Below are 14,532 nucleotides of genomic sequence, written 5' to 3' on the forward strand. Positions count from 1 at the left end.
CAGTCATTGGTTTATCTGATCCAGCCACTGGTCTTTGCTTTGATCCAGATGTGACATTATGTGTTGGAACTGGAGCAGACTTTGAGCTTTGCTTAGACTTTGAACTGTCAGAGTTTAAAACACTTCCACCAGTTGCAGCTTGAAATCTTTTGTTCTTTGTAAAGTCATCCACATCATCATCATCATCATTTTTCTTTCTCTTCAGAGTTTGAGAAGTAGACTTGCATTTGACTTGTGCTACTCTCTCCCCCTTTTTGACATCATCCTCATCAGGAATCAGTATTGAAGTTATCAGAGAAAGTGAAGATTGGATGACTTCAAGCTGTTTGGACATTTTCTCTTGAGTAGACTCAATGGTGGACATTCTCTGTTCCAGAGATTGATTGGCAGACACCAGCTTCTTCATGTCTTCCTTTAGAGGTAACAAGTGCCTTTTCTTGTCCATATTTTGAGTTTCCTTGAAACTGGCTACCTCTGTTCTGAGACTATCTACAGACTTAGATGTCTGAGCATGAGCAGGATGAAATGTCTTCAGATAAAGAACTGTAGCTTTGAGGCTTGACATGACATCAGAGTTTGTGATTTTATTCTCTGCCATAGATAGGAAATCTTCAGCTTTTGCTGGCTCCAGAGAATGCTGGTGGCTCAGACAGAGTTTATCCCATACTTCATTTGGTGGATCAATCTGAAGATCCCTGGGAAGTGGCTCAGAGTTTGTGTTCAGAGTCTGCAGCCTGGCATTATATTGGCTGGTAGACTCCCACTTTTGTTGTTGATGAGACAAAGGGACTTCATCATCATTTTCATCATCTGAACTGTCATCATCCTCATCATCATCAGATGCAGGATCTTCAACATTCTCAACAGGATCTGGAACAGATTTTTCTTGAACTTCAGATTTTGATTTGCTAGGCTCTTCACCAGCCTTAGCAAGGGACTGTAGTGCTTCCAAAGCTACCTTGTCAGATTCTTCAACTACAGCATCTGACTTGTAGTTTTCTGGAGCTGTATCATGAATAATGGCACCCTCAGGAAACTTCAATGGAGAGTGAGGAATTGGAGTGGAGGGTCCATGATCAGATATTGGAATTTGAGAATCAGACACTGTTGTCTCAGCTTCAGCTTGTTCCTTGCATATTATTTCCTCATCTACTTCAGATGAAGTAGAGGATGCTGTAGTAGCAGAGATTGGAACAACTTGAAGAGGGTGCACCATCAGAGCTTGTGATAAATCAGGAATTGTAGTGGATGGTGCTTGCTCTTCCTCAACAGTAAAATCTGTGATCTCAGTAATGGGCACCTTTGCCCTCTTAGGCTTGTTTGCCCTTCTTTTAAATCTAGTTGTCTTTGTTTTAGGACTGGCCTGGGAAGGTTCAGAGTTTGTTGCAGGAGGGGCTTCCAGATCTTCATAATCATAAGCTGCAACAAGTCTCCTTCTTTTCTGCTTTGGTGGAGAAGCAGCTTCAGCGTTTAAAGTCTTAGAGACTGTATCAGAGTTTACAGGAGGAACTCTGTCAGAGTTTGCTGGCACATCAGAGTTTGACTTCAGAACTTGTGTAGCAACAGAGGTTCTGGTCTTCTTAGCAGAGGGGGCTGCATCAGACTTTGCAGCCCTTGATGTTTTTGGTGTTGATGATCTGGGTTGTCTGGTGGCAGTAGGAGATACTGGATGGTGTGGTTGGGGTTGAGGCTGTTGTTGTGGTGCTTGAAGCCTAGCTCTCAATGGAGCTGGAATTTGTAGAGGCCTGAGAACTGGTCTCTTCTCATCTTTAGATATGAGATCTTTGAAAACCCTTTTATGAAGTTTAAAAGGTTTGATCCCATCTGCAGCATCTAAAGCCACTTCTCCAACAGTGGCCTTAAACAGCAATTGGCGGAATCGTGAAAAATATATAATCTGACGATTTTCATGCATTCTTTCACCAATATTTGTAATAACTAGTCTACCAAAATCAAAATTAGTAGAATAGATCAGAGAATACCCAATCTGCAGCATGTCCATTGGTATGGCATCCCAGTTTGTAGATTTCTTCTGGAAGGCCCTGGTAATGCAGTCAAAGAAAAAGCTCCACTCCTTTCTGAGTCCTGGACGCTTTAATTGACCCAATTTATCTAGAGAGTCATAGTAGCCCAAATCAATCATCATAGTTCTGAGATTTGCATCTCCATTGGTAATGTAAGCAGCATGCTCTGGCAGGTTGAGTGCTGCTCGGACGGTGGCTGGAGTGACAGCATACTCCGCTCCGTCATACTCAAATACAATGGATGGTGACCCAGCTTCACCACCATTGTCATAATGCCCTGTTCTCCAGAAGGTGATGATTTGGCTTCCTGAGAGTCCGGCAGGAGCTGTAAGGGCAGTGGCCAGGGCACTCTGTGCCAGGAATTGCTGAATGGGATGATAATCCCTTGGAACATCAGTGGTGTCAAGAATGGCTGCATGATTGTTTGGTACAAATTCCACACCTGCAAAGGTAAAAGCTGAAGTAGCCATTAGATCAGAGTTTGTAAAGGAGGAAGGTGTTTGAGAAAGTGTGCACGAGAAGATTTGAATTGCAGAGAGAAAAGATTAAGAGTTTGTGGAGAGTGTGTGTGTAAAATGAGGTGTATAAGTGAATAATAAGCAATAAAATCTGATGTGATAAACTCTTCAGATTTTGTTTAGCTGTTCACGCTTGGGTTTTTGTTCAGCTGTACACCTGTCAGATTTTAACTGGTAGATGAGAGTTAGTGGCATGGAGAAAAGAGAGTAATAATCATGAGCGCAGTAAAACATGTGCAGTTATAAATGCTGATTACACGTTCTCCTATTAAAATGTTTTTCGTGTAAACCCACTAACAATACATCCGTTTGGAACACTCTCTTCACATTCTCTGAATATTTGAACTCCTGAAATGTATAAGATTTTAAAAATCAAGATCAAATCCCTCGAATTTTAAACTCTGAGATTTAAAACAGAGAAAATAAAATTCTAAGTACCTCAGAATAAGACATAATGTTTAGAAAATTCATCAAAGAAAATCAGAGGTTGTCATAAAATCCATAGCTCAATAATGTGCTTGTGAAATAGTGCGTGTGATTTAACATATTAAATCAGAGACTAAAGAATTTCACAATTTTGTAATTATAAGGTAGACAAAAATAATTTATTTAAACTCTCAAGACATAGACAACAGACATACTCTGATGAAGAAAAATAAACTAACCCCTTTTTTTTTTTTTTTCAGGACGCTTTTCAGTGTAAATGAATCACGACCTTTAAATATAATTTTGCAACAGTATTTCTCCAGTAATCAGAGATTGTGACTGGTCACCATAGATTATAAAATCTTGGCAATTACTTAATACCAGCAAATGTTTGGGTCTTCCCAGTCACTGTCATATAGACATCTAAGATCTCAAAGGAGTACCATGCTTATTTGCAGGGGTGTGTATAGCATCAGAGTTTATGATCACTGTCTATTTTACTGAGAGAAAATGCAAATTAATCAGTCTCACTTATAATTAAGATATGTGAAGTAATAGAGTCTCAATGATATCAACATGCATATAGTGTTAAATAGTAGCACAAAATTGAGATCAAGATTTAAGAACTTAACTGAGATTCATGATTACTAATTCAGATCATGCTTCATAGTGTCTTCACAGGTTATTTGTCTCAGAGAAATAAAAATGAGATCATTTATCAAGATTCAGAGTTTACAAACATCAGAGAATATCGTCAGAGAATGACGTCAGAGTATAACAAACAGAGTATATCATCAGAGAATGTCATCAGAGTTTAATAATCAGAGTATATCATGGCAAGTTTGTGAGCAATACATATGGTAATTTGACAATTTAAACTTGAAAGATCTGACCATTATGTTTACTCAGTTCCTGATATCATTCCTAGCTCATTCACCAGCCTTGTAAAGGTTGCTTCACTTAGTGGTTTGGTGAATATGTCTGCTAGCTGATGTTCTGTGGGAACAAAGTGAAGTTCAATGGTTCCTTTCAGCACATGCTCCCTTATAAAATGATATCTGATACTGATGTGCTTTGTCAGAGAATGTTGAACTGGGTTTCCTGTCATAGCAATAGCACTTTGGTTATCACAATAAATAGGAATTTTAGAAAAGGATAACCCATAGTCTAACAATTGATTCTTCATCCAAAGAATTTGAGCACAGCAGCTGCCTGCAGCTATATACTCTGACTCTGCTGTTGATGTTGAAATTGACTTTTGCTTTTTGCTGTACCAAGAAACAAGTCTTCCACCCAGAAATTGACAACTCCCACTTGTGCTTTTCCTGTCAATTTTGCAACCTGCAAAATCTGCATCAGAGTATCCAATTAGACTAAAATCTGATTCTCTAGGATACCATAATCCCAATGATGTGGTTCCCTTGAGATATCTGAATATCCTCTTTACTGCAATCAGATGAGGCTCTCTTGGATCTGCCTGAAATCTTGCACATAGACATGTGGCATACATTATGTCTGGTCTACTTGCAGTCAGATAAAGCAAAGATCCAATCATTCCTCTATAGTTTGTGATATCCACTGATGCACCAGTATCTTTGTCTAGCTTGGTTGCTGTTGCCATAGGAGTTGTTGCAGCTGAACTGTCTTGCATACCAAATTTCTGCAAAAGATTTCTGGTATACTTGGCTTGATTTATAAAAATCCCATCTTCAGTCTGTTTAACTTGTAAACCCAGAAAGTAACTGAGTTCCCCCATCATGCTCATTTGGTACCTAGACTGCATGAGCTTGGCAAATCTTTGACAGAGTTTAGCATTAGTGGAACCAAAAATGATATCATCAACATAGATTTGAACTAAAAGCAGGTCATTACCATGATTCAAATAAAACAGGGTTTTATCTATGGTACCTCTAGTAAATCCACTTTCAAGAAGGAATTGAGCCAGAGTTTCATACCATGCCCTTGGAGCCTGCTTTAGTCCATAAAGTGCTTTGTCCAATCTATAAACATAGTCTGGATGCTTTGGATCCACAAAGCCTGGAGGTTGTTCAACATATACCTCTTCATCCAGTTTCCCATTAAGAAAAGCACTCTTGACATCCATCTAAAATACCTTGAATTTCTTGTGTGCAGCATAGGCCAGAAAGATTCTAATTGCCTCCAATCTTGCAACTGGAGCAAATGTCTCATCATAATCAATACCTTCCTGTTGTGAGTACCCTTTTGCCACAAGTCTTGCTTTATTCCTTGTAATTACACCTTCACTATCTGTTTTGTTTCTGAAAACCCATTTTGTACCAACTATAGATCTATCTTTAGGTCTTGGTACTAGGGTCCAGACTTTGTTTCTCTCAAACTCATTTAGCTCTTCTTGCATTGCTTGAATCCAGTCAGCATCTTGAAGAGCTTCCTCCACCTTTTTAGGTTCTGTTTGTGACAGAAAGCAATGATGTAAACACTCATTTGCTGTAGCTGTCCTTGTTTGCACACCTGCTTCTGGATTTCCAATTATTAAATCAGGTGTATGAGATTTTGTCCACTTCCTAGCATGTGGAAGTTGACCATTTTCATCATTGCATCCTCCCCCTTGATCCATGCTCTCTTGATTCTGTTGATCATTCTCTGTAGCTCCCCCTACAATTGTGCTATCAGAGTTTGAATCAGTATTCTCTGATGAGTTTGAGTCAGCATTCTCTGATGAGTTTGAGTCTTGGGTAGAGTCTGAAACATTCTGATGCTCCCCCTCAACATTTGCTTCATGAACTTGTAAATTTTCACCAGAGTTTGCTGTATTTTGTTCACAGTCAGAGTTTGACTGTTCATCAGAGTTTGTTGAATCAGAGAATATTTCTTCATTCTCAAAATGCAATTCTTCATGATCATCCATGTCTGCTAAGCCCATAATTCTTTTGTCATCAAATGACACATGTATGGATTCCATGATCACTTTGGTTCTTAGATTATAGACTCTGAAGGCCTTTGTTGTCAGAGGATAACCTACAAAAATGCCTTCATCAGCTTTTAAATCAAACTTGGTAAGCTGTTCTGCATGAGTCTTCAATACAAAGCATTTGCACCCAAATATATGAAAGTACTTCAGATTTGGCTTCTTTTTCTTTACCATCTCATATGGAGTCTTGCCATGCTTATTAATCAGTGTTGCATTTTGAGTGAAACAAGCTGTTTGAACAGCTTCTGCCCAGAAATAAGTAGGTAATTTAGCCTCATCAAGCATAGTTCTGGCAGCTTCTATTAGAGTCCTGTTTTTCCTTTCAACTACACCATTTTGCTGTGGTGTACCAGGTGCAGAAAATTGTTGCACTACACTTCTTTCTTTGCAGAACTCTTCCATTGTTGAATTTCTGAACTCAGTTCCATTATCACTTCTAATGATCTTTACTTTGTCTTCAGATCCATGGTCCAGTTGCTTCACATGATCCATCAGATGCAGAGCTGTTTCATCTTTAGAGTGAAGAAAATATACCCAAGTGTATCTGATATATTCATCAACAATGACAAGAGCATATTTCTTCCTTGCAATGGATGGTACATTAACTGGTCCAAATAGATCAACATGTAGAAGATAATATGGCTTCTTTATTGAGAATTCAGTCTTACTCTTGAAGGATGTCTTTCTCTGCTTGGCTTTTTGACATGAATCACATAATCCATCAGATGTGAGTAGTGATTCAGGAAGTCCTCTCACAAGCTTTTTCTTTATAAGCTCATTTATGGAGTTGAAATTGAGATGTGAGAGCTTCTTATGCCACTTCCAACTTTCTTCTGCAGAGATTCTTGTAGATAAGCAAACTGCTTTTCCTTCAGAGTTTGTAGGCAAGTGGATTTCATAAATATTTCCATGTCTGTGAGCAATCACTGCCACTTTGCCTGTTGACTTGCTTACTATCTCACTGTGTTCTTCATAGAAATCAACATGATATCCTCTGTCACAAATCTGACTGACAGAGAGTAAATTGTGTTTTAGCCCTTGAACAAGAGCTACATTTGATATGATGACATTTCCAAGATTGATGTTGCCATATCCCAGAGTCCTTCCTATGTTGCCATCTCCATAAGAAACACTTGGGCCAGCTTTCTCCACAAACTCTGACAGCAGGGCCTTATTTCCAGTCATGTGTCCTGAACATCCACTGTCCAAGACTGAATATTCTTCCTGTTGCCCTGCAATCACAAAGACCACTAATTATTAGTTTTAAGGACCCAGACTTGCTTGGATCCCTTGGCCTTATTAAGTTTGTTAGCTTTTGCAGCGGAATTATCATTATCAGAGTTTGAGCTAACAGACTTTGAAACAGAGTTTGTACTTGCAGAATTTTTATTAACCTTTTTCAAAGAAGGTTTCAATTGATAATAATCATAATACAAACTATGATATTCTTTGCAAGTATAAATAGAATGCCATAAACTACCACAATGAAAACATGGATCTTGTGGTTTATATCTAATACTACTTTTTCTAACTCCAGACTTTGTAGGTAAGGAGTTAATGTCCTTGTTCTTCCTGAAAAAATTAGCAAGATGATTAGTATTTCCACAGTTATGGCATGTCTTCCTAGGTGCATTTGGAATAGGCATGTAGTTATTACTCTTGTCTATTCCAACCTTGCCATTTCTATTTTTCCTAGGCTCCTTGTTTTTGTCATCAGACTTTACCTCTTTAAGCTTATGTTTAAGCTGTTTCTGAGTCATCAGTCCTATGTTAACCTGTTTGGGTTTATCAGATTTTAAATTGTTGTTAATCTCTGATTCTGGTCTAATCTGTTTAGACTTAGAGGATTCAGCAACAAATTTAACAGGTTTAACCTTAGGTTTTTGAGTTTTAACAAACTCTGCTTTTGATGACTCAGCTTCTGAGTTATCAGTGTAACCTAGTCCCTTCTTCCAGTTTCCACTACCTAAGATATCCTGAGTAGTTTTGCCTGAATTAGTCCATGTTTTAATAATATCCCTTTCCTTAGCAAGTTCTGATTGAAGAGATGCATACCTCTTTAATAATTCATCTTTGACAATGACAGCATCATCTCTTTCTTTCTGAACTTCTAACATCTGAACTAATTCTTTTTCTAGATAATCATTCCTTTTCTTTACACTTAGAGTTTCAGATTTTAATCTTTCATTCTCTAAAGTCTGATCTCTAAAGCTGATATGCAAAGTTTTAAGGAACAATCTTAACTCAGTTATATCTTCAGTATCAAAGGCAAGAGTAGAATGAGGTACCTTAGCAGTAGATTCAGAGTTGTTGTCAGTGTTTGCCATCAGAGCATAATTGACTTCTTCTTCTGAATCAGATGTATCTGTCCAGTTTCCTTTCTTGGTGATAAAGGCTTTTTCCTTTTCTTTCTTGGCTTTCTTGCATTCAGATGCAAAGTGACCCTTTTCACCACAGTTGAAACAGGTATACTTGTCAGCTTTTCCAGCTTTCCCTTCCTTGCTCTCATTCTTCCTAAAGTTCTTCTTATCATAAACTCTGTCAGAGTTTCTGTCTTTCCTTGAAAAACTTTTGCCTTTGTTGAACTTTTTGTAGGCCAACTTCTTGAAGCTTTTCACCATCAATGCTGCCAACTGCATCATCTCATCATCACTTTCTTCAGAGTCTGAGGGAACATCAGAGTTTGAGTCATCAGAGTTTGATGACTCAATGTCAGACTTTGTGACATGAGCTTTTCCTTTGATTTTCCTCCATGACGTTTGCTCCTCTGCTCCATCTCAAGTTCATGAGTCTTCAGTCTTCCATAAACATCATCAAGAGACATTTCTCCAAGATCAAGATTGTCTCTTATTGTAGTGACTTTCAAATCCCATTTTTCAGGAAGAGCCAGAAGGAATTTGAGGTTTGAGTCTTCAAGATCATATTCCTTGTTCACCAGAGATAAGTCATTCAACAGTTTGACAAATCTGTCATACAGATCTGTCAAGGACTCACCAGATTTTGAATCAAAGTGCTCATACTCCTGTGTAAGGATTGTTTTTCTGTTTTTCTTTATGGCCTGAGTTCCCTGACATCTAGTTTCCAGAGCATCCCAGATTTGTTTAGCAGTTTTGCACCCAATCACTCTATTAGACATTGCATTATCAAGGGCACTTAGAGTCTTTACCAATTGACAAGATGTCCTCAGGGGTATAATCTTTCTTTTCTTTTGGAACCATCTTCTGAGGTTCATCTGCAAGCCCAACAGAGAGCTTGGTGGGCATATGTGGTCCATCATAGATCCTGTCAAGGTATTCTGGATCAACAGAGTCTAGGAATATGATCATTCTTTCTTTCCAGACTGGATATTCAGATGCCTTAAGGATTGGAACTCTAAAAGATGAAGCTTGTGATTTTTCAGACATGATTGTGATTAAGATCTCACTGTAGTTATCTTAACAGAGCTGGCTCTGATACCACTTGTTAGGTCCTATGAACTCACTATATAAGTTAATATAGTGAACACAATCAATAAAGCAGAATGACAATTTAAGAGATTGAAAGCAGTAAACTCTTATTCACAAGCTTGAATGGTTACAAAAACTCTCTCAGTGATTTATATATTATCACTAAGAGCTGCTAGGGTTCTTAACAATGTACTCGATAACTTAACTCATATAGAGTAACCCTAATCTGTGTTTATATAGACACAGTTACAAAATCAATCTCTGATTTGATATCCTATAAATCAGCTATGTATTCTATCAATCAAAGATTACTACAGTTTTCTGTTTAGTTTCCATAGTCAGCAAATCACTCCTCCGCTTCTATCCTTCCTTGAAGTATATCCGCTTCTGAGCTCTTTCCACGTGTAAACTCTGACGAGTCTTGACTATGTAAACTCTGATCAGACTTTATCAAACTCTGGTCAGACTTTACTAAACTCTGATCAGCTTCAAGCTTAAACTCTGATCACTCCTGTTCTAAAACAAACTTTAAGAACATTAGTAATCATCAATTATATCTAACAATATATATAGAATATTGTTTCATACTGAATCATTATCATATAAAGTCCCGTGAAATATCATTTGATTCTAATTTAAAATATTATAAATAATTTTAAGATTAATCATATTTATGCATAAAAATTAATTTTAATGTAAAATACTAACCATATATAACATGTACAAACAATTTAACACTTACGACTTAGGTAAAAATTTGATTTTCAATTTGGTTCTACTAAAAAACCACTTAGGACAGATATGATCCTATTATATACTTATATATAATAAGCGTAAGGGAGAACAAAATTAACTTCTAATTCTATAAGAGCATCGCCAACCATCGAAAGCTCTTGGCTAAAAGGTGAGTTGGCATGCCTAAAATAAAAAAAATTAGCCAACAGGTCAAAAAACTCAACTCCAACCATGCTCAGCTATTGTCTATAAATTTAGCCAACTTCCTATAGATGGCTAAATTTGTCGAACCTCTACAGGCCTGTAAGAAATCTGTAAGAATATTGCGCATCATTTATTACCATAATGAACTGATATATTCTATTTTAACAATCTAAAATATTAATAACATACTAATTTTAAATTATAGCCAACCAATATAGCCAATACCATTGAAGCAAAATGTCTTATAGGTTCAACAAATTTTACATAATGTCTTACATGTCTCATTTAGCCAACGATTATAGCCAACGCCATTGGAGATGCTCTAAGGCAATTGATATCTACTTGCATGTTTATAATTCCTTTTTTAAATCTAAAACAAATTATGTCTTTCACATATTTATAATTTTTTTAATCCAAAACAAATATTTTCTACCAGTTTTAATTGTAGAATCATATAAATCGCACCGTCATAAATTTATTTTTATCTAATTTATTTTAAAATTAATATGCCGGATATTTTAATCCAAAATAAATATTCCTACCAGCTTTAATCATAGAATCATATAAATCGCACTGTCACAAAATTATTTTTATCTAATATATTTTAAGATTAGTAAGTCAAATTTAAATCATATTATAATAATTTTAATATAAAATACATTTATAAATATAATCTAATGGAAGTTGACGTCAAATATTGACATATTCTACTCAATATATATTGAAATTTGATAAAAAAAAATTTAATACCTTGGCATGATACATAAGAGAAAAGGAATGGCTTGATTATAATAATTTATTTGAAGCCATTAATGGCTGTGACGGTGTATTTTATACTGCATCGCCACTGTCGGATGATCCAACATGTGTGACCAGTTTTTTTTTTTACATAAACAAATCTGAAAAGTAGAACCTATATATTTTTACAATATTTCTTACTTCCAAATAGGGATGGGCATTCACCCCGCCCAGCTCGACCCCGATCCGATCCCCGCCCCGTTCGGGTCGGGGATTCGGGGAATTTTTCGGGGGCGGGACGGGGATCGGGTAAAAAGTTTTATAAAAAATTCGGGGATTGGGGCGGGGTCTGGGATTTGTGTTTACTCGACCCCGATTGTGTATATATATAAAAACAATAATATGTTTATATATATTACTCCCTCCGTCCCTCCAGTTCTTATCATATGGGTTGGGCACGGAGGTTAAGAAATATGTATAAAGTAGTGGAAAAAAGAAGAAAAAGTGGGTGAAGTGGTGGGACCCATTGATTTTTAATGTATAAAAAGAAGATAGTGGGGTAAAAGTAGTGTGAAAAGGAAAGAAAAGTGGAGAAATGGTGGGACCCATTGACTATTTTTGGTAAGTTTGAAAATGTAAAGAATTGGGTGGGACATCCCAAAAAGGAAAGTGTAAAAAAATGGGAGGGACGGAGGGAGTATACTAAATAAATAATTAAAAATAGATATCTTTTATAATATTATTAAAATTAAAAATAATCTTTATTTTCATTGGCGATTATAATTATATTGTGATATAATATATTTTATAATTTTAAAATTATCTTAATCAATTTTAAAATGATTTAATGTTGAAAATATGAGATAATATCATTTTATTAGTATATTAGGAGTTTATATTTTGTTTTTTATAAAAAAATATATTATATATTCTAAAGTCATTATTTTTTATTAATAAATATTCCCCGAATCCCCGCGGGGATCCCCGTTCCCCGTTCGGGGCGGGGATCGGGGAGGAAAAGAATCCCCGTTCGGGGTTCGGGGCGGGGGCGGGGGCGGGGATGTGGTTGGAATTCGGGGACCGGGGGCGGGGATAGCACTCCCCGACTCCGAAGTGCCCCCGCGCCCATCCCTACTTACAAACAAATCATAATTTCAAACTTTATTTAATTTAAAATTTTAATTTATTATTTGTAAATTAAATGCTTTCACACCATTTACAATATAATTAAAAAGCTTATAAATAATTAAAAAACTCCCGTGCATTGCACGTGTTATAAGCTAGTATACTATAATAGGACTAGTTGAGATATTATGGTTAATTTTTCAACAATTTTTTTGAGAATGATAATTAAAATTTATTTTTTTTAATTTTCAAATTAAATATTTTAATAGATAATGTGATTGATAGAGATATATTTTATGCGTATATAGATATATTTTCTATTGTACATTTAAGAGGTAGTTCGTGAAGTGTGACACAATTATATATATTTATATTTGTGGATAGAAGTATATCTATATAACGGTGCAACTTTTTATAATATCTGTTTCAACTCTCAACTGCCTTCATAACTCAGTATCTAGGAGATTTTGATTGAGGATTTCATATTTTATTAATTTGTATGAGATGAACCATCCAAAGTGCCTATATAAGAGGTCAAACATGAAACAATTTCTATCACAATATTAGCTCTACCCATAAGAAACTTAAAGCCACCCACCTGATAATATGTATTTTCAAAACTTTTCTAATAATCATTTCTTTTCAAAATCATCATTAGATGAAGTTCAAACCGGTGACAATGTCAATAATACTAGTTGTATGATCTTTCCTAAAGATGTTGCTCTGCCAACACAAACTACTGAGCCCATTAAAAAGCCAGATCAAATTTTAAGCAAAGATGTCAATTTTTTAGGATCATCGAATAGTAAATTTGAAGATGCCGTTCATAAAAGCATGAAAACTGAGAAGGTGACAAGAAAAGAGGGAGGGACCAAAAAGGCGACTTGTAGGCCAAACAAAAAGAGGACAAGATGGACTCCAGAAGAACATCAGTAACATATTTTATTATATTTTATATCAATTATTAGATTTAATATTTACGAAATTTCCATCACTAAATCTTAAGTTTTAATATCCATATTTATTATTCATAGCTAATTTGACTTGTAAATCCTTTGATGATAAACTCTTTTTCCGTCAATCATAGTAATTAGTTTGTACGAGCCAAATTATTTAATTTAATGTGGCATACAATATTTTTAACATTATTGTTTTGTTTTGATTTATTATACAACAGGTTATTCTTGGAAGGGATTGAAAAAGAGGGAATGGGAGCATGGAAAATTATATCGGAAAATTACGTGACTACAAAAACAACAATTCAATTAGCAAGTCATGCCCAAAAATTCAAGGTGCGAAACACAAAAACTCATGAACAGAAGCGTAGGACAAGTATCAATGACATTAGCCTTGATTTGAAGCCAAACCAATCAGTTTTGGATTCGGAGGATCTTCAACATCACACCTCTGCTTTGGACACTCAGGGTTTTCAGTCAAATCATATCAATTCTCCTTCGAATCCTAAGGATTGGCTGCCAAACAAACTCAACTTTACTTTCGATTCTTAGAATTCGGGGAGAAATCAGTTTCGCACTGCCGCATCTCTAAATCATGCATGTGTACAACAAATATACTAATATTTCGGTGAGCTGAAATGACTACTATCAAAGATTTGGGAAATGATGACCTCTATTTGTACTTGTGAAGTGAAGGGAAATTTATATTAAATCTTGAGAATAGACAATATATATCTATTATTATTAACGTTTTTTTTTAACAATATTGTGTAGAAACAATGTGGTTGGATGACACCGTTGTTGATGTATTTATACAAATATGATAACATATATATTTGGTTGCCATCATCTTTGTTACTTCATTTATCGTAGACATTATATCGTGAGCTTGTTTATCTTGGCTTAAAATTTGAATATCAATATTATTTTTGATTCTAAACTAAAAAATGTCTATTATTTTATAATAATTCAGAAATCGGATTAAAATTTAAAATAAGTCAGAAACTGAACTAAATTCAGAAGTTAGTTTGTGATATTTTTCTCCGTGATTTAACTTTTTTAAACTTTTTATGATAAAGGTGACCCAAAAGAAATAAGTTACCCATAAATAAATTTTTGTTTTTGTCATTATATTATTAATAACTCATAAGTAATTAATAAGTTCAATTCAAAAATACATAATCTTAGGTCCCTAAATTGGTGCCATATGAAAGCTATGATTCAAGTTTTAATCTATTGAACTTAAGTTTTGATATCACTAACCCTTCAAAATTGCTTTTATTCGTACGAACATCAAGAAAACTAGCTTTCTCATTACTCCCTCCGTCCCACCAGGTTCTTTACAGTTACCTCTTTTGGACGTCCCATCCATTTCTTTACATTACAAAACTTTCCCAAAATAGTTAATGG

At 35.6% G+C, this 14,532-nt stretch overlaps 1 protein-coding gene across 1 annotated transcript; it reads right to left on the bottom strand.

Annotated features, from left to right (window-relative positions):
- Window positions 1-350: 350 nt before the first annotated feature.
- Window positions 351-2,002, bottom strand: LOC135151399 (nucleolin 2-like). The gene is made up of 3 exons (XM_064089835.1): window positions 1,667-2,002; window positions 791-1,441; window positions 351-485 (listed from the first exon to the last, which is right to left on the bottom strand). Exons 1-3 carry the CDS (start codon window positions 2,000-2,002, stop codon window positions 351-353), a joined length of 1,122 nt encoding a protein of 373 aa, XP_063945905.1.
- Between the last annotated feature and the right edge of the window lie 12,530 nt (window positions 2,003-14,532).

This window comes from Daucus carota, chromosome 3 (genome assembly GCF_001625215.2).
Source record: "Daucus carota subsp. sativus chromosome 3, DH1 v3.0, whole genome shotgun sequence".
Lineage (NCBI taxonomy): Eukaryota > Viridiplantae > Streptophyta > Magnoliopsida > Apiales > Apiaceae > Daucus > Daucus carota.